Source organism: Watersipora subatra, chromosome 10, assembly GCF_963576615.1.
Source record: "Watersipora subatra chromosome 10, tzWatSuba1.1, whole genome shotgun sequence".
Lineage (NCBI taxonomy): Eukaryota > Metazoa > Bryozoa > Gymnolaemata > Cheilostomatida > Watersiporidae > Watersipora > Watersipora subatra.
In genome coordinates, this window is record NC_088717.1 from 13,088,108 (window position 1) to 13,113,543 (window position 25,436).

Sequence of the window (25,436 nt, forward strand, 5' to 3'; positions counted from 1 at the left end):
TATCAGTTTCTGGTGACATATCTGGACTAGTGTTATTTTTGTTAGTGTTGCGCATAACTTGCCACAGCTTATTGGTTTGCTTAGCTTTTGGCTCTGAAACTAAGTTAGAAATATAAAATTTTTTCTTTTTACGTATCAGATTTGTCATGTAATTTCTCTGTGTTTTTTTATTCGTTCCATAACTGCTGACCTTTAAGTGTATCTCTCTTTTCCATATTTTTTAGAATTTCGCTGTCTAACCAGGGGGGAAGACATGAGGACTTGACAAATCTGGTCTTGATTTTTAAGTGATGCAAGAAAATCGAGTTTAGTTTAGAAGTAAATGAGTTAAGCAGTCTTAACGGAAGGTGATTGGTAAAGAGTTAGCCATTCAGTTCCTTTTAGTTCTTCTTGAAAAGCTTGAGTTGAGAAGCTTTTCTAGTCAAAATATGTTAGTCTTTGACGTGTCCTGTAGTTAAGGTGCCTAACTTGCAAGATGCAAAGATTAAATAATGATCACTAATACCAGTTTGGAGTACACCTGATTGTTGAATGTTATCTGGCTTTGTTGTGTGTATGTGGTCAATAAGTGATTTAGGTTTTATCTGGACTCGAGTGTTTTGCTTGACTAACTGAACCAGATCCAGTTGTTTTAAAATAGTTGTCCCATTTTTGTATTAGTTAGACACGGTCTCTAATAAAGGGAAGTGTGTGGTGGATGCCGGGCCATGACTCCGTAATTTGTGTAAATATTTTTATATGTTATACCTTGCATGCTGCGTTGTTATTTTTATTATATCGTTATTAATGTGTCTATATACTATATCATTATTATGTCTTTGTTTATTGCTGTATTATAACCATACCAAAGGATTAGCGATTCTGTTTATTAGTAATGTTATACGGTTTTTACTTGGTTCCGTTAGCCGGAATGGTTGAGTTTATTGTATATAAAGAAGTGCGCTCACTCAGTTGGGCAGAGCAGACAGCCGTACGCTCTTCGGCTAATGTAATTATCTTCTGTAATAACAACTGAACAAAACTACATGCATTCTCTTCTTTTTATGTAATGATTTAGATCGTACCAAGTAAAGGCCGGCAAATTCCTTTATAGATGTGTTCACTTCATTTGTCAGATTTCTCATCGTTATCTCTAATCTATATTCTCATGCCGGTCTTCATGCTGAAACAGATTACATATACTCTATCTTATATACCAAATGATAATAAGTATCAATTGTGTTTTATGTCTACTGTAAATGGTGATGACATACTCTGTGTTGTACATACCCACCTATTTTAAACAGGTATGACATACTCTGTTTTGTAGATCTACTGTCAAATGTTACAAGTATCACCTATTTTGTGTTGAACACATACACTGAACATATATCACATACTCTGTTTTGTTGCAGGTCAATTGTTACTAATAAGTATCACAATCTTTTTGAGTGACAAAATATTGCTTCTGTGTGTTGAAGCCCAATTGTGAATAGTTATTACATACTTTGTACTGCTTTACACATACCATCATACCACCATACACAGTTAGGTTACTAACTACTGTAATAAGTACAACATAGAGAGTAGTTTTGTGTTACAAAATAAAGGGAGCTCCTTTACTTTCAGAAATATGTTTAACTTATTGTTTAGCCCAATACATGGAGCCAGGCACACATATTCGGTTTAATTTTTCTACAATTACGGGTACACACTGATTGACAGCTCATTCACTTTTACAAGCATGAAGCGGGGTCCAAGACCATTCACCCATTGGTAGATCCTATCGGGGACGACAGTGACCCTCTCGGGCTACTGGACTCACCAGTCAAAATCGATTTTTGAGTGCCAGTAGTCTCACCAACCACCTCAGCCCTTCTCAGGGCCACCATTTCCATTTTAAGGGTTTTGTTCTGCGTCGACAATGGCGGAAACTCAGTGTCATACTTATCATCCATTTTTTTTATTACACAGATACCGGGTCGTATCCAATTACCCCCCGGATAATCCAATTTAATAAATATGTTTATTGCGGGTAAAATGTCTGTGTCATAGAGCTATCTCCTTCTAGAGGGATAACTACACGAACGTTTCCGGTGCCAACAAAGAGCGTTTAGGCCACGCCCCTTTTTTGTGCTAGTCAGTCGTAGTGATTGACTAGATCAATAACATCAGCCATGAGAAGGGTTAAACAAGGATCATGAATTTCCAGTTAAGATAGTAATTAATGCTCATATTAAAGAAATGATGATTATAGTTTTTTACTCTAGTATATGCTTATTATTTAAAGCAATTCAATACCTACCCGGGTTCGCTAAACATACTATGGAAATGTTTACTTTTTCATATCCATTTCCATTGATGATATGCGGCCCCCCACAGCCCCATACAGCAATGATATACAGCCAATGATATACAGCCCCCCCTGTATATCATTGTTTCCATAAACATAAATACATGTATTTCCATAATTTTAGGGAGATGGATATGGAAATTTTATTTTAGAAATATGGAAATGCTATTGAAATGGAAATAATATGGATATGTTATTGAAATGGAAGTAATATGGAAATGGAAATAATATGGAAATGAAGTAGGGAAATGTTATGGAAATGGAAATAATATGGAAATAAATTATGGAAATGTTATAAAAATGGAAATAATATAGAAGTGAAGTAGGGAAATGTCATGGAAATGGAATGATATGGAAATGATTTATGGAAATGTTATGGAAATAATATGGAAATAAATTATGGAAATGAAAATAATATGGAAATGTTATGGAAATGGAAATAATATGGAAATGAATTATGGAAATGTTATGGAAGTGGAATTAATATGGAAATGAATTATGGAAATTTTACGGAAATGGAAATAATATAGAAATGAAGTAGGGAAATGTTATGGAAATGGAGATAATATGGAAATGAATTATGGAAATGTTATGAAAATGGAAATAATATGGAAATGAAGTAGGGAAATGTTATGGAAATGGAATTAATATGGAAATAAATTATGGAAACTTTATGGAAATGATATGGAAATGAATTATGGAAATGGAAATTGTGACAGGCCTACATGTAATCCCTGATACCTACTTGACTTGCAAAGGCACTGAATAGATAGTGTTAAGTAAGTGAGTTAATGCAATCATTTACTCATAGATAAGATAGATAGTCATACTTGGGTTGTATTGCATTGGTGTGATGGGAAGCTAATCGACTGCCATCAACTATGAGCTGTACTACCCGAGTTGCCCGAGTAATAAAAAAGTCTTTGGACAGAAAATTTATTTTTATATAACATTTACCATTCTAACTTTTAAATTTCATATCATGAGAAAATATTTTTAAGCAGTTCAAATGAGTTAAGAGGAAAAAGAAAACAACTGTAAAGGTTTTCAAGCTTTTTCAAACAACTACAACTTTTAAATTTCATATCATGAAATAAGTGTTTTGTTGAAATAAATTAGGAGAAAAAAAACTGTAAATGTGTTTAAATGTAAAGTAATTAGCAAGTAATGGCTAAATATAATCTGTTTAGCTATGATTACAATGAAAAATTATTTAATAAATAAGGTAATAAAAGAGTCTATTTTATTTTTATATAATTATAATTTAGTGTAATTAAGCACGTTATAATTTATTTTCATTTAACATATAACAACATTTGCCGCGTTAACTTTCAAACTACATATTATGAGAAGTGTTTTGTGTAATTGAAATAAATGAAGAGAAAAGAGAAAATATGAACAACTGTAAATGTTTTCAAGTTTTTTCAAACAACTACAACTTTTAAATTTCATATCATGAAAGAAGTTTTTTGTTGAAATGAATTAGGAAGAAAAATGAAACTGCAAATGTGTTTAAATGTAAATGTGAAATAATTAGCAAGTGATGGCTAAATATAATCTGTTTGGCTATGATTACAATAAAAAATTATTTAATAAATAAAGTAATGAAAGTCTTTTTTATTTTTAAATAATCATAATTTAGTAAATTAAGTATAATTTATTTTTATCTAACATATAGCAACATTTGCCACTCTAACTTTCAAACTTTTTGCTTGCTTACATCAAGCAAAGATGTCCACTAACTAGTGGACATCTTTGCTTTAGGCTAGTCTATGTATTTGATTGATATGTATTGAAATCTAATAGTACATGCAAGGGCTGTTTGTGAACTGTGGTGTCAATGAATCACTCTATCACCATACAATGTCAATACTTTCAGTTGATGGCAGTCGATTAGCTTCCCATCACACCAATGCAATACAACCCCAGTATGACTATCTATCTTATCTATGAGTAACCAATGATATACAGCCCCCATGTGTGGGGGCTGTATATCATTGGAGTAACTGATTGCATTAACTCACTTACATGTACTTAACACTATCTATTCAGTGCCTTTGCAATACATGTAGGTATTGAATTGCTTTAAATAATAAGCATATATTAGAGTAATAAACTATAATCATCATTTCTTTATTATGAGCAATAATTACTATCTTAACTGTGGAAATTCATGATCATTCTCATGGCTGATGTTATCGTTCTGTCAATCACTGCGAGTGACTAACACAAAAAGGGGCGGGGCCTAAACGCTCCTTGTTGGCACCGGAAACGCGCGTGTTGTTGATGGCACAGTTATCACTCTAGGAGGAGATAACTCTATGGTCTGTGTTTTTTTCGTGTCTAACACCAACTGCCCTTCATAAAATTCGGGCCTCTTTTATATACTACCAATTGCGAGTAAAACTTGCCCGGACACGAATAAACAAACGAAAGGCCGTGTCGACCATAGTCCGTGTTCGGTTAACAATGACGGTTATAATAGGTTATTGTTAGTTCAATATAAGAATACACATGTACATGCATACAGTAATTCATATGATTTCATGAGTACAATTTAAATATAATTCGCAAACTACAGTTTAATACTCAAACAAAACTTAGCATTAATAAAACGATAAGAATGAAAGTGTTATCGTGTGTTCTTTTAGTTGCGGTATTTCTTTGTAGAGCGACGGCTATCGGTTTCATTACACATTACATTGAAAAGTAAGACCTATTCAATAGGTGGTAAAAATAAACATGTACAAAGCAATATGTTTATAATAATTATTATCAATCAAGCTTAAAATTCTTAAAAATATATAACTTCGGTATTTTAGAGCTGTTTGTGTCACTTGTTTACAAAAACTACATGCATATCACTATTAAAATGTTGTATTTAAATCGTTTACACCAGGTGAAAATTCAATTTAAACAGAGGTGTATCAATTTATATATACCAAGTACGCTAGTGCTTGTGTAGTGAAATCATCACCAAATGCTCATTATTTTATTGTCTCGTGTCTCGAGTCTCGAATTTTTACAAGACAGTGTCTCGAGTCTCGTCTCGAACTTAAAAAACCTGTCTCGTTCCACCTCTACAAAACAGAGAGGTATTGAAAGCGAAGTGTGAATATTCCACTAGGGATCAGTGTCTATCGGGTTTGTTTGGAAACAAGGGTTACGGGTCTCCGGTTTTGGTCGCAGAACTCTGTGAAGCTGTAGGGTTTTGGAGTGATAGCTTGTAGTCTTGTACTATCACGATAGCGGTGTTTATAACCATTGAACTTAAAACCCCTGGAATGGCAATCACACAACTTTTACGTTGCTAATAATACGTAACGTATGCGCCATATTCGAGAGCTAATCGAATGCTAGTTCCATTTGTAAACAAACGGTGAAAAATGACCGAAATTTACATGTTGAATAGTTATTTTCCAGCGGGGTGTTAATGAAAGTTACTCCTACACAACGTTTAGAGTGCCCTGATAGAAGAAAACCTATTTATAACATATGGAGTGGGATATATCAAATGATAAGTAGATGTATAATAGATTTTCGTGGACCGTGTTACTCATAAAAAACTGTTGTATTACAAATGCATAAACCCAGCAAATGATATATTCAGGCAAATAACAACTGTTCCATTATATTAAAATTTATATTACTTATGCATAAATGCATATGGAAAAACTTAGCACATGAAGTATTTCGATAAAAACAACGCATATGCTGCCAAAACAATAGCAATTGAACTAGTAGTAGAAGTGACTCACTTGTGAAATGTCATGCCTTTTCCTTTAAAAGTCCATTCTTGCGGTTTTTGCAGTTCATGGAATAGCAATAGCACTGTGCACCTACACCATTATCTCTCGTACATAAATTATTAGTAGTAATCTCAGTAGTATGTTCCTTTGATTGAGCGGTGTATTCGTGACCTTCCATAGCTGTTAAATCTGAAATTAGATTTGTTTCTCGCATTGAACACAATGAAATTAACTTGAACATTAACTGATAATGGCATCGGCCGGATTTCCGTACTCGCACATGACCTTTGCCCTTCCAGGGGTTTTTAGTTCAATGTTTATAACAACTAGAATGAGCAGCGAGTCTACTATCGAACCGTTGTAACCGAAAACAAATTGGATCTACATCTATAATACTCTTCTCTATGGGCGAGCCTCACGCGCGACTAATGTGATCGCGGAGTCCGATGCAATACTACGTAACTACCGTATGCATGTACACGTACTTGGTTATCAGTTGGGCATGCGTAGAATGGGACTGGAATAGGGCGTTGCAAGGCAAATAAGAGCATGTCAGGCAGTGCAAAGGATGTGTATCACCTTGACCATACCTATGCTAGTTTAGCTGTTTCAATACTGGATTTTCATCGACACCATCAATACTTGTGTTGTCGTGAGTTTGTTGTTAATTTTAGGATCATATATCAAGCTGGCTAAGTACTGTACTGTTTTTTTACCGAATTAAGATTCAAATGGCGAGATATTGACTATTTGTTACAGTTTTGCCTAAATCTGTGTGGGTTTTTTAAACGAATGTTTTTGATGTTGAATGAAATTTTTAATATGCCCTTCTGGTTCACTTTATCACAAGGTGATATTTTTGCAAAATGACTTATGATATCTGATTACCCTCTCAGTCACCCTTTCGTCACTTTAAATGGTGTTATGTGTGGGTGTGTAGAAATTATGTTATGCATAACTAATCTGAATCCACACACAACATCAGTGTTGAATTTGCTTGTCATATTATTCTATTTTGACTGTTTAGTGTGAGCACTTTTGCTTAGCTTGTGGGAACTAATTTAATTAATACCGGTTCAGGTACAGGTGTTTGAGCTATTGTAAGCAGTACTGATATGTACCAGTAAAAGTTACTTCTTTATTCTATAAGTCAAACAATGAAATACACAACTAACAAAATTCAATGATATACAGCTCCCCAAGGATAGGCGACGGCTATCATATGGGCGGGGTTTAATGATTGTTCTCTGTTAGGATTGTGCTAGCCTGGGTTTCGGAGCTAACACACTTCTCGCGGGCGGTCGCGTTGCCTTGTTAGGTTTTGGAAAACACGACTCGCTGTTACGTGTCATTAGCTTATTCAGTCAGTAGGTCCCGCGGTTCACAATAGCAAACCTTGAATTTCTACAATGTAGGAGTAACACCTAACTTAAAAAGTGGGTCCATGGAAAATAAAACATTTCAAATTATCTACTTTTACTAATTTTGAAGTAGGTAGGTGTTGAAGTATATGCTTAATATAGTTGAATATAATTCACCCAAAATCACCCGAACAACGGCTTTTTTTTCCTAGTTTTTGATTAATATTTTGCCACCCCTAATATAAACTGACACCGGCTTTTATCGTTGTCACATTGTTTTACCTGGCCAATAAGATGGGACAACAGGCAAAGCTGTGGAGTGTAGTTTTCATACTCAAAATCTGAATATAAAACCAAATTTGGGCTATTTTACGATTGCGACTACTAATATCGTGAATGCTTGTGAATGGCTACTGACTGATCATAACGGTGCCAATATTTAGCAACTATATTTGTTTAACAACAAAATGAAACCAACAGATCAGTAAAATAACCACTACACTATTGTTCATAATATTTGTAAATTTACAAGGGGCTTTATTCAGCATATTTGTTTGTTCGGGTGTCGTGTTTGGGTTCATCCCAACAGAGCTCGATCATTAAGCCCTGCCCACATGATGCCCGTCACCTATCTTTGGGGGGCTGTATATCATTGCAAAATTCTAAAACAATAATATTAATGACAAAACAATTAGAATAGCTAAGGAAAGTTACATCCTTACTCGACTGGTCGTCTATGCTTGTTGATCAGTCTTGTACAGCTCTGAGTTTCGACAGTCAAACGAGAATCATGAGAGGCCATATGGAGAGAGTGTCGGCAGTTGTGATAGTGGCATAGAAGAGGCTCAGCTGGTGGTGGAGAATGAGGCTCCAGAAAGGGGGGGGGGTAAGTGGCTCCTCAGCAGGCAAAGAGGACAGCGTCCAAGGAGGTCCTCGGGAAGAGAGAGCTGGAGATATAGGTAGATGGAGAATGAGATGCTGAGTCATTGGAGATGTTCTCTTTTATAGATGTCCGACATGTGAGATGGTTAGCCTGTGGATGTAGGTTGAGTGTTAAGGTTCAATGCTTTCTGTCAGGCGTGTGAAGATATCTTGTTTGAGCAAGTCTTCAGCTGGTGCCCATGATGTCGGCATGTAGGGTGGAGCTCGTGACTTACTCCTGGTATCTAGGTCATGTTTGACAGGAGTGGCAGATCTGTATGTGACTCATTTGACTCGTCTCTAATGCTTCTCTGGTGGTTTTTTGGTGATGGTTGTTGGCAGGTTTAATTGCTTCGACTTCCCTTTGGCATATTTTCCATCTGGTGTTCATGCACTTTCTATGATTGATTTTTTCCAATTTTGAAGTTTCTAATTTGCTTTTAACGTTTCCTAATTATTGGATCTTTTGATGTTTTTGGGCGTCTTGCTGCTTGTACGTATTATATGCTTATCTTGTGGTCTGGCTGCATTCCCTATCGGTATGCTGTTTTCACAGCATTTCCATACAACAATGGTCAAAACATGTTTTAAACACTGCTAAAAGGCAGTAAGGCACTCAGAATAATCCGAAGGTGCCGTTTTAATGCAGGTACCTCAACCAAAATAGATGCTTTCAACACAACTGTTAGACCATTATTCGAGTATACCAGCCAGGTATAGTCACCCCACACTAAGTGTCTGATAGTCAAGTTAGCAACCATTTAAAGGAGGGGCTGTCAGATGTATGTTTTGACCAGGTCTCATGCATAGTGTTACGGATTGTATAGAAGAAATAACATCCGGAAATAGAGAACGGGAAGGGGCGAGTAAGATCTATAGAGTATAGAGTTTGTTCTATATGCGTAAGACCATTTTAATTATATAACTTTTAACCCATCCCACTAAAAATGGCACAGCATATTGAACCCTTATTTTAAAATAGATCAACACAAATGCATATTTTCAGGTACTTTTGCAGTGCAGTGGTTACAAAAAATACATGTGTAATACAAATACTCACTGCAATACAAATACAGTGATTGCTACTTCCTTTAACCTATAAGACAATTTAGTTACTCATTTCAGACAGTATTCAATTTTATGTCCATTTAATGACTTCAGGCGTATTGGGCAAGTTTCAACATACGCAATAACACTGCTACATGTGTATTCAAAAATATTGTTGTTTATGATTGTTTGGCTTCCTTACACATGCATCAGTGTTGTATTTGCTTTGTCATCTTATTCTATTTCTGTGCGTTGATGTGAAAGTTAATACTGACTAGCCACTTGCGAGTGAGTTTTATGTAGAAGTTGTCTTATACTGAATAAGTACTAGCTCATATACATGACTGTAATCGCAACAGGTGACGTAATTGCTTGCTCACTAAAGCTTTTATTACTCAAGTTCTATAAGCATAAAATCCATAACACTGGATCACAGTTGCTTATATAGTGAGTTTTGTTCACTAGTCCTTTGGCTTTTTATGCTAGTTGGCTGTTGTATCACACCTAATCATAGGAAATCTGGGCTTAGCAAATATATCACAAAAATGTTTAGTTTGTGCATTTTTCTTAGGTTGTGTGAAAATATTTGATTAATAGTGGTTCAGACACTAGTGAAGGTAGCAAGCTATAGACCATGCCTACGTTTCTCAGTAAAGGATACAACTTTGTTTCTCCAAGTCCAGCGCTATAAATAAAGAACTGGCATATTTCCAAAGTAATAATAATTGTGACAAAAGCTTAAAACTAGCCTATGCAAGTTGTCAAAGTTATTTAGCTGACTCTCATATGTCTGTGAATGTCGACAGTCATAAGCGAACCGTGACTGTCCAAAGAATTAGAGCCTAAACAATTAAATGATAAAAAAGCTTGACGATCGAAAGAGAAAACGGCGGAACCATGAGAATCGTCAATTTTTATAAATGTCTTTGCTAGCCTGTGAGAAAATATTTAGTGGTTCAGGGTTTGTCCTTTGTGTTGTAGAGTGTTGGTATGTGAGTGGACTTGTGTTGATTACATCATAGAAATGAAATGGTTTGAAATTATGGCCAACCCCTGCTATATGCAGTCTATGTGCCATCGTCTCTTTTCTTTTGATGGCTTTCCAAGTCTGCTGGTTGATGCATCTTCTCTGGTTGATTCTTTTTGGAAGTTTCCAACCTGCCATTTTATGTCTATTTTTAAATTGTTTCTTGCGGCACCTTTTATGTACTACGTATTGCATACATTTGTCATGGTTTAGGGCGTCCTTCCTTTTAGTATATGTTGTTGCTGATATCTCCATACAACAGCTTATTATGTACAACATGTGATATGCCAAGTTACTAATCACTCTAAAAACACACTGCACATGTGATCTGATTATATGTACAGTGTGCCGTCAGGTTACGATGATTCTCTTATACGATTTTTTTGCCCTTTTCATACGAAGTACCTTTTGCCATACTATATCAACAAAAATTGTTTTCAAAATTTGGGTTTTGCTGATATGCTATTGAACGAAATCTCTCTAACAACGAATGAAAGAAATACGATGCTCGATCACGCCCAGCTCGACGTTATTAGTTATCGTGAAAACATGGGATGAACAAGTTTAACTTGTGTATTATAGTTAGAAATACAGGATACTAAAACTTAAGGCTCAAGTATGTGTTTCATAACCTAAATTAGTTTGAATTAAATTCAACATTTATGTTATACGTCTGTCTCGAAGGTATGAACTCCCTATGGAACGTAATGCACATACTACATTGTAACATTACATTTTATTGCAGATCATAGTTTGTAAAAACACTAAAGTTACTGTAGGAAACTAAAGTTACTAAAGTTAACATATTATTTTGTTGCTAATTTTTATTATGTATAGTACATACATTTAATTTTGACGATTTTCGCCACGGGGGTGTTTGCATTAGATATTTACTATGGGTTTCAATACCCCTCTATACCAAATTTCTCCCTTATGACGCCAATTTTCGAACAAATCAAAATCACATGGCGAGGGTACACTGTATAAATGAGCTCTAGCGGTTTTGTAGGTAAGCTAAGTTGTGTCTCACAATGTGTATACAGTCATACCTCGACATACGAGTGCACCAACATACGAGCAGGTAGAGATACGAGCAATATGACCAGAATTTCGAGCAATTTTTTTCAAATGCAAATCTTATCAAATCACAACCTCAGATATTTTGAACGCAAACAGTTGGTGCGTTCTGTGGAGAAGTGTTGAAATTAACTATGTAATGGCAGTTGATATTGGTCCAAAGACAGCTATAAAAGCAGACCAAATTGAGGATGCAGCAGGCGGTGCAGGGATAGGTGCAGACAGCAACGTAAGGAAGTGTGAAGCTCAGGAGCAACTCTACAAAACTTAAGACAGCCAAATAAGCATGCAGTACACTGACAGCAACATAAGGAAGTGTGAAGCTCAGGAGCAACTCTAAAGAAACTAAGACAGCCAAAGAAGCATACAGTACGCAGACAGCCAAAGGAGCTGCACAATCAACAAGAAGCGTAGATACAGTAAATTTATTAGAAAGGACAGTAAACCAAATAGCCAAAACAACCTGAAAAGAGAAATCCATGAATAATTCTTTAACCTTTAATGGGACTTGTCACTCTACTCAGTATATTTGTGAAAATATTTCGACGATTGAGGTTGCATGAAAGTGTTACCATAAGTGTAGTCATAACCAACCACAAGAACAAAGAACATTTATGACAGTGCTACTTGAGATATTTTAGTCCTATTTAGAACATCGTTTCATTATGGATGATAGTGTATTGTATGACCATTATATGATTATAAACAAATATATCTCATGCATTTGACAAGAAATACGCTGATGAAATAACTTAAGAAAGATGTGCCTTATACTAATTTTTCTCGTCAAGTGCTTTATAGTTTGTAGTTCCATAAGCCGAGGAGTACTGGGCAATCACTTTTATTTTGCTACCAGTATTAATTTTTGAGTGATATTACTACACCTATTCCTCTCTACTCCACCTATTCACATGACAAATTTAGGAGTTTTACAAGCTTAAGTTTATGAGATGGTCTCTGCAATTTATCTCTTATGCAAGCAACTTCTCCACTCTTACCTGCTACAACCTGGATACTAATTGCTAACTGGACCTGCCCCTTTTATGCCATTGGTCTGGACTCTACTGGAATGTATATAATAAGTTTTTGTACTGGTGCTAAAATAAGAAACCATCACCGGTGCGCCGGTGTAAATCATGCAGACCATGCCCATAATTGCAGGTAGTACTTAGTGTCACTTTTATGTGCACTGCTAAATGGACTGAACCCCTACATTCAGGACTCCAAAAAAATGACAATAATTGTCACTACAATTATTTTTTAAAAACAGTAAATCGAAGGCCAGTATATTTTGATTGATTTCTGCAAGGAAAGTAAAAGAAAAGAAAAGGACTAGTGAGTTGCTATGTTTGTGTTTGTTACTCACTGTGGAACCATGTAGCCTACCTTGTCAAGTAGATAGTTTTTTTAAGCATTTATGTGGAGTTTGACAGTGATATTTATGACTGCTGAAGTATTCAATAAAAAAATATAAAGTTTGATTATATGGATAGCCTTGCACTGAGATATTCAGTCTTTATTTCAACTGTTAGTACTCTTTCATGCTGCAGGAAAGTTTTTATAACTCAAGCTTCAGCTTCGGAATTGTTGTGCGTGACATCGAATAACACGATAAAAATCGAGCGTTTGGAAGATTGAATCAAAAATCGATCAAAGGCCATATCCAGCCTTCAGAATGTTGTCACAAATTTATTGGAAACACACACAACCTTAGGAAAAATAATGGCTTAGAACTCAACAATGGAATTTCAAAAGCTCCAACAACCAGCGCTCAAACACCAAGCAACGCATACTCAGATAAAATAAAACATCCCTCCAACATCCCTACCACATCACTTGGCCTTCAGATAAAGCCTATTTAACCAAACACAGAATGAAGCAGCGTAACAAGTGACCATAAAATAAATTTCAAACCAAAACCATTTATCATTACACCTCTCACCACATTCTCTCACCATCCCAATATGCCACACATATATGTTTTCAAAATAAGACCTGACAAATTATATATTATTCATGCATCACCATCCAACCTCTTGTATTACCATCTAGCTGAAAAACAAATCCAATATGGAGAATATGGGGAAAACTGACACTGAATTCGGCACTCTATTTAGTAGTTCATTAGCACGACTCACCATTGATCCCGCAACAGTTCATAAAGACACCGTCATGGTGAATGGCGCGCGGCTGTGAGGACTACGCGAGGACTGTGATGATTCTCTAGTAAATCAGGGGATTCTGAAATTTTATTAAGGTGCAAAAGACACTAGGCTCACAAAAGATGGTATGAAGCTTCGCACATTTAGGATGAACTTTGAAAAGGAACATAATCGAACGAGTGCCTAATGTTGTAGTTATTTTACCATAACAATCAATCATCTGCCACTGCGAGAAAAGAAAAAAAAATGCTGACATTTCACACAGTACCACATCAGTTATGATTGCGCCTCTCAATGTTCATGGATTAACTGATAAGACATCAATTCAGAGGCTTATTATCTAGACGCAAATTTGAAATACTCTATCCGAAACATTTCTGAGGAGTGAATTCGTCAGCAATTATTTTGACATTCTTGAATTATTGATACGGAAGGACAGCATAGAAAATAAAGGTAAAGTCGTGGTCTGCTACTTTGAAAAATTGATTGAATTTGAACTTTTAGATATTCATCTAAGTGACACAGTAGCTGTTAAGACCAAACACACTCAACAAAGCTGTTTCATTATCTCATGCGTATACTGTCACCAAACTCTTTTTCCTCATGGGATAAAAAGTTCCAACGCGACGCCGAGACCTGCTGTTCCACATGAAAAGAGTTGTTAGTACTAGGATGTTTTAATGTTAACTTTAATTGCTCTAGCAACTCAGAAAGTGGAAAAAATCCCGTAAGTTCACTCCTGTTAACTCAGAGGACTTCTGGTCACTCGTGTTGGCGATACTTCCTCTACCCTTATAGATCAGGCTTACACAAACATTGTCGAACATTACCAAGATCAGAAAATTTATCTCATATTCTAAGTGGCCGCTATTTAATTTCTGTAATAAAAAAATTGGGAGTCCCACCCTAAAGCAAAAGCTTTAGGACACAAGCATCATATCTGGACTATTCTTCATTTATTGGGAAAACCATCAGCAGTGCGTTCACAAGTGTGTCTTGAAACAATCTTCTTTCGCACAAAGATGTCAATGCCCTGGATGTCCAATCAGACTTACCATAGCCTAATTTCAAAGATGGTTTGCAAACAGACACGTTATGTAAAAATGGAATACTACCTCCATGGAAGGATAAGAAAGTACAACCATATTATAAGGAGAGAAGTCGCCTAAAGTGTAATGGAGACTAGGTATTTTATAAGATGAAAAGAAATCTTGTAACAAGTTTGATAAGTTCAGAGAAGAAGCACTACATAAATGATATCATCCGGAATTCAGACCACATGACACAGACATGGAGTTTTTTGATGTGAAGCTCGAGAAAGATCAACAACATTCAAGGAATATCAGCAGACAATTTCAACTGTCACTTTGCATTAGTTGTATTAAAACTGTACTTTTGGCCTCCCGACAGGAATTATGATAGCCTTACAATTATCACTTCTGCTAAAAAAGTGATGCTAAACAAGTATTCTGAGTTCACACCTTTTGATACCAAATAACTGTAATGTGGATTTTGTTGCATGTCAACCTTTAAGAGGCGTTAAAGTGAATACTTGCAGGATTATTTGCTCGACTCTAAGCAACTTCATCGCCTACAGTTCAGTTTTAGATGCGGTCGTAAAAGCAGCGATGTAGCCCGGTCAGTACTATATCATTGCACTGAAAGACAAAATTGAGGTGTTTCAACTGCTTTGATATTTTTTGCTTTTGATTAGCTCAACCATGGCTTTCTAATGCTGAAACTAAAGGCGATTGGAATCACAGGCTGTTTAGTCAAATTACTTGCTTCTTTCCTATCAGATCGTGAACAATTTGTAAATGTTAAGAACGTTCAATTCATTAGTTTGCCAATCTCATTTGAAGTACCACAAGGATCCAATTTTGCTCCCACACTCTTTCTAATATACATAAATGACTTGCTGACAATGCCTTTGTTGAGTCCCACATATGCATACGCTGATGACATTGTTTTCATCCACAGTAACAGTGACATCACCTTGCCTAAACAAGAGTGTGATCCCGATATCAATAAAATTCTACCATGGTGTACCACCAATTGTATGAAGATCAATATGCAAAAGTCACTCCTTTTGTTAATCAGGGATTCCAAAGTGAATTAATTCCACATGTATATCCTTCAATTTACATATTGGGGATAACATTCTGCTACGGTGAAGATCCAGTAAACTATTCGACTGCGTGATATGTGATGATCCTACATACATGGTCTAAGCATTTTGATCATGCAGCAAGCTTTCATCAAACATGTTTCTTTTGCGGCAATGCATGTATTTTGTAAACAGAAAGACAAAACTGTTGATATACAGTCATACATGGATAACTCGCCCACGGATAGCTCGAACACATGGTTAATTCGAACGGTTTCTTTGGTCCGTTCCCACATAATGATAAATTGCTATAGATAACTCGAACTCAACACTGTTAATTCGAACTGTTTTTTTGCCCAACGGATACCGAAACGGTTGTTATCGCTTTAGAAAATCACTTTTTTCAAAGCCATAGAGGTAAACCTCATCTTTTCGTAATTCATAAGCGTTGTTATTACCACCATCGGCAAAATATTTCTGTCAACGACTTTTCTAAAGGTTTGGTGAAATTTGATTTATACTGCTATACGATGAGTAGCACGGGCTAGCCGGGTCACGCGCGCAAGGATTTTCGCCACGCACATACAAAACAAAAACAGCATGTTGTTTTGTATGTGCGTGGCGAAAATCCTTGAGTGCGTGACCCGGCTAGCCCGTGACGAATAGTTTTCCGACGTTGATTCCGTGTTCAATCAACGTCGGAATGTTGAATGTTTAAAACGTCTTAAAAATTGTGGTAATTAAACGTATACGTTGTCTTAGCTTAAAAAACTATTCATCGTTTGACCTAAACACAGAATACGTGTGTACATTCAATAAGTATCCATTCAAAAAGCGTGAGTGATATACAATGTACTGTAAAACCTCGTAAAACTTTTAATTGAACTGCCTCGGAGTGTTGCTCTTAACGAATCCCAGGTAAAGTAAAGTTATCTTTGCATAAACTTCAAGAAAAATCGACAAAATTGATCGTGGGTAAAACGCTCAACAGAAAAATATGTCTTTTCTTTTAAGCATTTCAACAACGATCAAGTTTCGCCAATGTCAATCTGAAAAACTTCCTGGCATTAACATCATCTCAAACAACAAACCAATCTCAAGTGATAGAAAAATCTCTATACTTTTTGATAAAAACATTTTAAACTTTACATTAGAAGCATTTAATTTGAAACAAGCCATTTGTGCTTTTGATTTATATTATAGTTTGTATATGTACATGTATCTACTAATAAATAAATAAGTAAATACATGGACTTGTGACAGTGCTCTGATAACTTGAACGCTCTGATAATTCGAACACTTTTGCTCGGTCCCTTGAAGTTCGAGTTATCCATGTTTGACTGTATTTTCAATTTGTACATTTTCATCTTATCAATGACCTAAATTTATATATATTTTTTTGTTTCACGACATCGACAACATAAAAGATTATTTCTCTTAGAGAAATATATACTAAAAATTGTGCGCTAGCGATCACGTATTCCAGCTTACCTCACTTCCACCGATCACATCACAAAATCTTTAAACATTTTGCCTTATTCCAAGCTTGCTCATTTTTGCCTTTATGTTACAAGTTTCAAAATACTGCATAAACCGTGCCCGGAATATTTGTATTTGGCTGTCATCACATATGACAAACTTTGTTTTCTATTTTGTGACACCAACATACTACATCCGCCATCATGTGTTTCAGTTTATGAACTTTCTGTTACTACACCCTTCATGTCACTATCCAACTCCTCCGCAACACTCTTAGATTACCAACTATTGAAACATGTTTGTAGTAGTAACATGGTAAATAGTTAAAATCCCTCCACTTCAACTCACGTAGTACTAATGTTGGACAAGGTATTGTAACTGAATAGAACTTTCAGCCAGAACCTGAACATCACATCAAAGTATTCTGAAAGTAAAACTTCAACACAAGTAGAATTTACCTGTGTATGATGATCAATAGATTATGCATTTTTTTCAGGCCAGGTTGTTCCATAACCAAGGTTCTACGGTTATGTCTGGAAAGCGGCTAGCCAACAACTCCTCTTGCGGTAACAGTCGGTCGGCAAAAGCTGCTAAACCCGGAACGCATATGTCTGAAGTTCTTTATAGAGTGGGTTGTTATTTATAGAGAAGATGGGTTCCTAATAGACAATACACTTTTTTAAAACATTTGTCTGATAAAATGATTGCATATTTTAGTTGAGCCATCAGATTTCTATTATTTTGTTGAGAAAAGATACATATAAACTATAATATAGAACCAATTAACTTTAGAGGAACATATGATTATAATATAAAAGTAAGAGTTTCACTGTCTTTGAAGGAACATCGTGAAAATTGTATTCTTATTTCTACTTCCCAGAAACCATACTGAATGTTTATTGCGATTGATTGGTATAATTAGTATTTTAAAGAGAAGAGGAAATCTAAATGTAACATCTGTATATTTAGTAATTATCAAGAATCTTACTATATTACTCAATAGCTTTATATGTAGCTATTATTGTCTTTATAATTAATCAATTATTATTACAATATATAAATACCCAAACATGTTTTTGATTAGTCAATAGATGATTAGATACTGTTCTGTGACAACTCAAGTTAATAGATGATTGGTTACTGTTCTGTGACAACTCATGTTAATAGATGATTGGGTACTGTTTGGTGACAACTCTGGTTAATAGATGATTGGTTACTGTTCTGTGACAACTCATGTTAATAGATGATTGGGTACTGTTTGGTGACAACTTTGGTTAATAGATGATTGGTTACTGTTCTGTGACAACTCATGTTAATAGATTATTGGTTACTGTTCTGTGACAACTCAGGTTAATAGATGATTGGTTACTGTTGTGTTAATACTCTGGTTAATGTCAGCAACAAAATATCTAGAACCATCTTATTATTATTGACTGACTAGTTACTTATTGCTGCTTTACAGCAGCCATTCAGCAGGTGAACAAATTAAAAATTATCTGACATACAGCAAGTGTGACAGTTTATAAGTCTGTTAAGTGTACTGTGAGCCATATGGGTACATCACTTTAGAATATTCTAGAAGGAAAGCATTTTAGGGTAGCTAAACTGTACCAATGACTGAAGCTGAAGGATTATGATCATATTTCAGACCGAGTCTACTCATAGTGCAAGTTCCGAAGAAGCATGTGAAGAGCGACACTCCGCTGCCAGTTTGTCTGAAGATGCTGCACAGTCATTGACTGTTGATTCTACAAGCGGAGCTACCAACACTATTCAGGTACACATAAAAAAGGTGCTACCGTATTAATATCACACTCTTCATTGTAGGTTTTTTAAAGTGCTTAGAAATAATTTTCTTAATTTCACCAGTAAAAGAGCCTGCTCTCTGTTTGTTCTCTAAAAAGTGTATTTGCAACTATGAATAGTAACAGATAATCTTTTTGTTTTATGAGCACAAAACCTCTGTTTGTTTTTTAAGCAATCTCTTTGCTAGTATGATAAGACATCTCCATATTTTTCAAACAAACTATATTTTGACACCATCATTTTGAATTTTGTACAACTTGACTAGCAATGATTTTTTTCACAAAATCCTAATCATTAACCTTTTGAACCCTATCAGCCGGTTTTCCGGCATTGCGTAGGGTGTGTCAAAATCCCTAACTGCCGGAATTCCGGTATTCACATGGCTCTCTTTACAAAAGCTGTTTTTAAGTGACAGCCTAAATCAATCAAATTGATTTTTGCGCAGGATGTTAGAACCGAAATTTCACCTCCATTTGTAACAGCTTTCAAATATCTTTATCTACTTCCTTCGTAATAATAACAAATCTTTGTTAAGACGATATCGCAAAAAAACCAATACAAGTCATTCGTTGGTAGGTAATAAAGAATTGTGATGCGAATAAAAAAATTTATGATATTAATTATAATTTTCTAGCATATTTTGAGTCATGAAATGGTAATAAACATGTGTTCGATTGATATGGTACCACTGTGAATGTTTCTACAAGTTTTAAATTTTTTTTTCGAGTTTTCATAGTTTGAGCCCAAATAAAAATGAAGTGCTGTACTTTTGTGTTTGATGACATTTTCTGTGGGTTGACCGACTTTTTTACTAGTGTTTTATCAAATATCATGGTATTATGAGCACATTTAGATATATTTAACAAACGTTTAAAAACTTAAGATCACTGGACAAATTGCATATCATATCACTTTAGAATTTTCTAGAAGGAAAACTCAAACTCAGTTGTAGTTTTCCAATGAGTGTTGATGTGTTGATGAATAATGTGTGGCTATATTTTGGAGAAGTTGGTTTAATGAAAAACAGCAGACCTACAATACTACCTCGGAGAATGACAGTTTTACATCTTATGCCGAGAGTTATGAATATCCTAGTGTGAGTTATATTAATTACCAACTTAACTGGTATAACTCAACTCCATATTTCTTGAACAAAGCATATTTTGACACCATTTTACTAATCCAAGTGATTGTTTAATGGTGAATGATGACAACCAGTTGTTGGCTGTTGAGTTGCTAAGTTATATTACTAACTCAACTGATAGTTTGATGGTGGATGATGATCAGCAGTTGTTAGCTGTTGAAATACTAAGTTACACACTAATACAACTGATGGTTTGATGATAGATGATGATGATCAATTGTTAGCTATTGATTTGTTAATTACAAATAAGTCTACTGCTCATCCCAGTCTGCGCACCATGTTAAACATTATTTCAAACAGGGGTAATATCTTCATGCAACCATTTGTAATTGTTTGTCATGCTTGTAGACTAGTTTTCGCTCTGGTCAATTAAAAATATGAATTAATGTTACCGTTATACATGTACGTGAATACCTACTTTATTATCTCCTTAAACTTGTTGTCATCGACAGCTTATTGTCACTATATCAGCGTCTTTTATCAGATGCTTCTGTAGAACTCACACTATTTTAAAGGTTAACTGATAGCACACTTTTGTATTTAAAGGTTTTAAACTGATGAATTTCTCACTAGCATAGGCTTACTCCAAATGATGCACATGCAAGCTGGATATTCTATGATTTAAACACAGGAAATTCTTTCTTATCAAAAGTCTCACAAATCTCCTTCTTCCGCAAGGTATATGTACATGCCGATTGGTGTAAGTGAGTGATCGCGCTCAAAAGTTTATGTAGGATGCATCAATTGTAATAATACATTACAACTTAATTGTTTGCCATATTGGTTAATTATAACGACATAGCGTGTCGACTAGATAGGAAAAAACCTATGACAATGGTCGCTAGCAAAAGTGCTGGCATCTTGCGTTCACACATTTGTCAATTTTTGCTGTTGACATAATTATTTATAAGTCCCTTTTCGGTATCAAAGTTAAATGTCCGGATGGCTAAATAAGTAATATAGCTACAAGCCGAGAGCTGGAATACCAGAGTGTTTATTGGAAGCTTGTAAAAAAATGCATATACGGAAGTGAACCTACCAGCAACCTAACAAATATATTCCAATATTATAAGATAAATAAAGTGATATTTTTCCATGGTTTTGTCAGTAATCATTAATTCATAGCCACATAATGGCAAATGTACTTTATAATATATCTCTCAGGAAATGTGGCTAAGTTTACTTCATGTAAGAAAATAGTAATATTAGATTCTCCAAGGATATTCATAGTTAGAGATAAATTTACCTCCATTCTCCTATTTTTCTCTACGGCATAACGCTGTTGACGCCTGTCAGCTTTAACCATAATTGGTTTGCCCCAACCATAACCGCGTCTGAGCTATTACGGAATGCGCAAATACAGAAAAACATATATACTTTGAGATTAGTAGGTTAATCATACAAATTTCAAACAACAAACAAGGCTGGAATTGCATTACACGTTTACATGTAAACATTACATGTTTACATGTAATGCAATTCCAGCCTTGTTTGATATTTCCGTTTCTCAGTTCTCATCATCCATCTTCCTTACGCCATTTTTCATGAGTATCTGAAAACCAACTTTACTGTAGTTCTAACAGCTGCTGTGCTAATCTTCACTACGATATATACCGTGCATCCTCAGGATACAATTTTGATATGTTTCGGGTTGGCATCATATGGTGAAAAAACCATTTGTAGGGATATAAAACTACAGTAATTCCATAATGCAAACATCCCCTGATAGAAATCATCAAAATTTTATATAAGTGCTGTACATATTTAAAACTAGTAACAAAATAGTATGTTGTAGTAGTAGGTTAACCTTAGTAACTATAGTTACTAAGGTTATAAAATATAGTTACCTACAGTAGCTTTATTGTATTTAGTGGTTATGATCAGCAATAAAATGTAACATTATATAATGTAGGTTAATATGTATAATATATAATTATATAATTATGATACATACATTATGATGTATTGTAGGGAGATCTTACCTTCAAGACAGATGTACGTATAGCATAAACTTTGAATTCACCTCAAATAAGTTTAGTTTACTAAACACATACACTTAAAGTTAAGCTTTAGTGTGTATTTTCAACTATTTTATTGACATTCAACTTTTTATCTTTAAAATTTATCAGGGGGTCTGACTTCAAATCTTCTTCAATACGGATTTTTCATTGTAAGATTTTAATAGCTATAGCCGGACATACACAGACACACAATCTTTGAGAAAAATATATATAGACTAGTCATGCGTTTTGCTGTTGTTCGGGCATTAAACTCAGCTTATAAACAACGAGAAGTAATGAGAGTTGTCTGCCACTTGCTATCAGCCTGGCAAATTATTAATGGAAAATATGAGTAAGCTTACTAATAAGAGCTATTCGTTTCCGTGATGATACGCAATCACCCTGCGTCGTACGCAAAGCTGTTGAATACTTGCTCCAATATAGTCACATTTATCAGCTAGTGAATATATCAATCTCTGTTGCGTAATTGGTATAAGGTCGGACTGTAGAACGGAATGGTCTGAGATCAAATCCTCTTCGACACTGATTGTTTATTCCAAGATTCTAATAATAGCTATAGACTTTAAGCTATAAACGTTAAGAAATATATATATAGATACGTTATAGGAGCGTCTCAATGTAAAATGTTCTATTTGTAATGTATGCCTCGCCACCTGATTTATGTCTCCTCTGTATCCTGAGGGTATACTGTATATAAATCTCAAAGTTTGTGTTTCTGTATGTGTGTAGTTCGGTTTGTCCAACTATAGCTATTAAAATTTATTAATGAAGTATTCATTTTATGCTGAATTTAAACTCACAGAGATTGCAACTGCAAGTTTCAAACCACAGGTTTAACCACTGAGTTAGAGCCATTGAGTGTACACTACTACACTCAATGGCTCTGCACTGAGCTAAACAGTCTTTAGCATTCTATTGTTCTTATCATATACGGTACATCATTTAAAATTGTTTAAAAACAAATATTTTTGCTACCATCCACTATTTTTTAACCGTTTCGCAGGTAAGTTTTTTTTGGGCAATATATTTGAGACCCCCTGGGCAAATTAATTTTTCAAAAATCGATTTAAAAAAAATCTCTTACACACTCTTATTTATGATATTGTAAATGTGTATTATGTGTTTATGATACAGGTAAATACAAATAAACGTGTTTCAAGTCAATTCCTCTCATAACTGTTTCTCTAGCTATGGTACTTTTGGAAGCATTTGCCCTTTATGCAGAGGCCTGATTAGTATATAAATCTCTGATAGTAGTCCAGGCACTAGCATCACTGCCACCTTCATAAGTATGAAAACTGTTTCTAGCTTCTTCATCGCTTTCACTCTCAGATTCTGATGCAAAATCACTCCAGTCACAATCTGAACCAGGTTCACTGTTACTATTAGTTCTGGCTACTAGCCTAAAAAGTTATCACAATCAGCTAATATTAGCCTATTACTGCTAGCACTAACACTACTACTCCTTGCAGCATTAGAGAGACGTGGGTAATTTTGTTTGGAGGGCACCATGGCACTAAAAGAAAGTTGTTGCATTCTGGGAAAACATTCAGAATGCAGAAACCAGCAACAAACAAAATTACCAATTTTATTTAAAGACGCTTTTGTTTTGGATTTTTCGTTTGTTTAATATTAGACAAACGATCGTTTTTTTCGAAACGGCTTATTTTTCAGTTTTTAATAAAGACCAATATATTTTAGTTTACTAATAGTAACAAAATTTAACAGTAAAGGCAATAAGCCAACCAAATATCAATTTTTAAAAAACGTTCGTGTGGCTACAAAATAGTCGCTCTGCCTAGAGGTGGAACGAGACACGAGACGTCTCGAGTATCGACCTGTCTCGTCTCGTATCGGTCTCGTCTCGACTTAACTATTGCCAAACTCGAGACAGGAAATAGAACTAAAGCGCCTGCGCTCGGTTGTTAAAACATGGCTTCTTGCGGTAGCAACAACTCCAAATATTGTAATGGATTGCGGGCAACTGCCTTTAAAGTTATACCCGGTCCGTTACTACCTGTTGCTACTGATTATGTTGGCCACTGAGTCTAATCATGTAGTCCGGACAACGGCCCTGTTATTTTTTAGTTCGGTTCTGTGTCCTTAAAACAGATACCGGGTCGTATCTAATTACTCTTCGGATAATCCAATTTAATAAATAAGACTTGCGGCTAAAATGTCTGCATTTTATCGTATCGTGTCTAAACACCAACTGCCTTTCATAAAATTCGGGCTTCTTTTACGTATATACTACCAATCGCGGGTAAAACTTGCCTGGACACGAAGAAACGAACGAAAAGCCGTGTCGACCATAGTCCGTGTTCGGTTAACAATGACGCTTTGTTAGCTCAATATAAGAATATACACGTGCATGTATACAGTAATTAATATAATTTCATGAGTACAATTTAAATATAATTCACATACTACAGCTAATACACAAACAAAACTTAACATTAATGAAACGATAAGAATGAACGTGTTATCGTGTGTTCTTTTAGTTGCGGTATTTCTTTGTAGAGCGACGGCTATCGGTTTCATTACACATTACATTAAAAAGTAAGAACTATTCAATAGATGGTAAAAATATACATGTACAAAGCAATATGTTTATAATTATTATGATCAATCAAGCTCAAAATTCTTAGAATATATAACTTCGGTATTTTAGAGCTGTTTGTGTCACTTTTGTTTACAAAAACTACATGCATATCACTATTAAAATGTTGTATTTAAATCGTTTACACCAGGTGAAAATTTAATTTAAAAATAGTTTTATTAATTTTATATATACCAAGTAGCTAGTACTTGTGTAGTGAAATCATCACCAAATGCTCATTATTTTACTGTCTCGTGTCTCGAGTCTCGAATTTTTACAAGACAGTGTCTCGAGTCTCGTCTCGAGCTTAAAAAACCTGTCTCGTTCCACCTCTAGCTCTGCCCATTGTCATCAGTATCGCAAAACGACAATAATGTTTCTCTGCCTGCAAAAGGGTTTATTTGTAATTTTAAATGTGCCGTTACATATCTATTTCCGGTTTTTCGTAAGGTTCGATTCCTAAATCGGTAAAGGCTAATACTTTTCACACGGACAATTGTATTATTTTGAGTAGGAAAAGCCTCTACATTCTCTCTCCTTCGGTCAGACAAAGTACCAGACAAAAACGGTACGATATCTCATTTTTACATTTGTACCAGTATCG

General features: G+C 35.1%; 1 protein-coding gene across 1 annotated transcript in view; it reads left to right on the forward strand.

Annotated features, from left to right (window-relative positions):
- LOC137406794 (uncharacterized) overlaps positions 1-25,436 on the forward strand; it is a 36,833-nt gene that overhangs the window by 5,292 nt on the left and 6,105 nt on the right. Inside the window, exons 3-6 of the mRNA XM_068093406.1 lie at positions 8,204-8,328; positions 11,661-11,743; positions 17,759-17,890; positions 18,911-19,039. Of these exons, the coding sequence (XP_067949507.1) occupies positions 8,204-8,328; positions 11,661-11,743; positions 17,759-17,890; positions 18,911-19,039 (469 nt within the window). The remainder of the gene's footprint in view (positions 1-8,203; positions 8,329-11,660; positions 11,744-17,758; positions 17,891-18,910; positions 19,040-25,436) is intronic.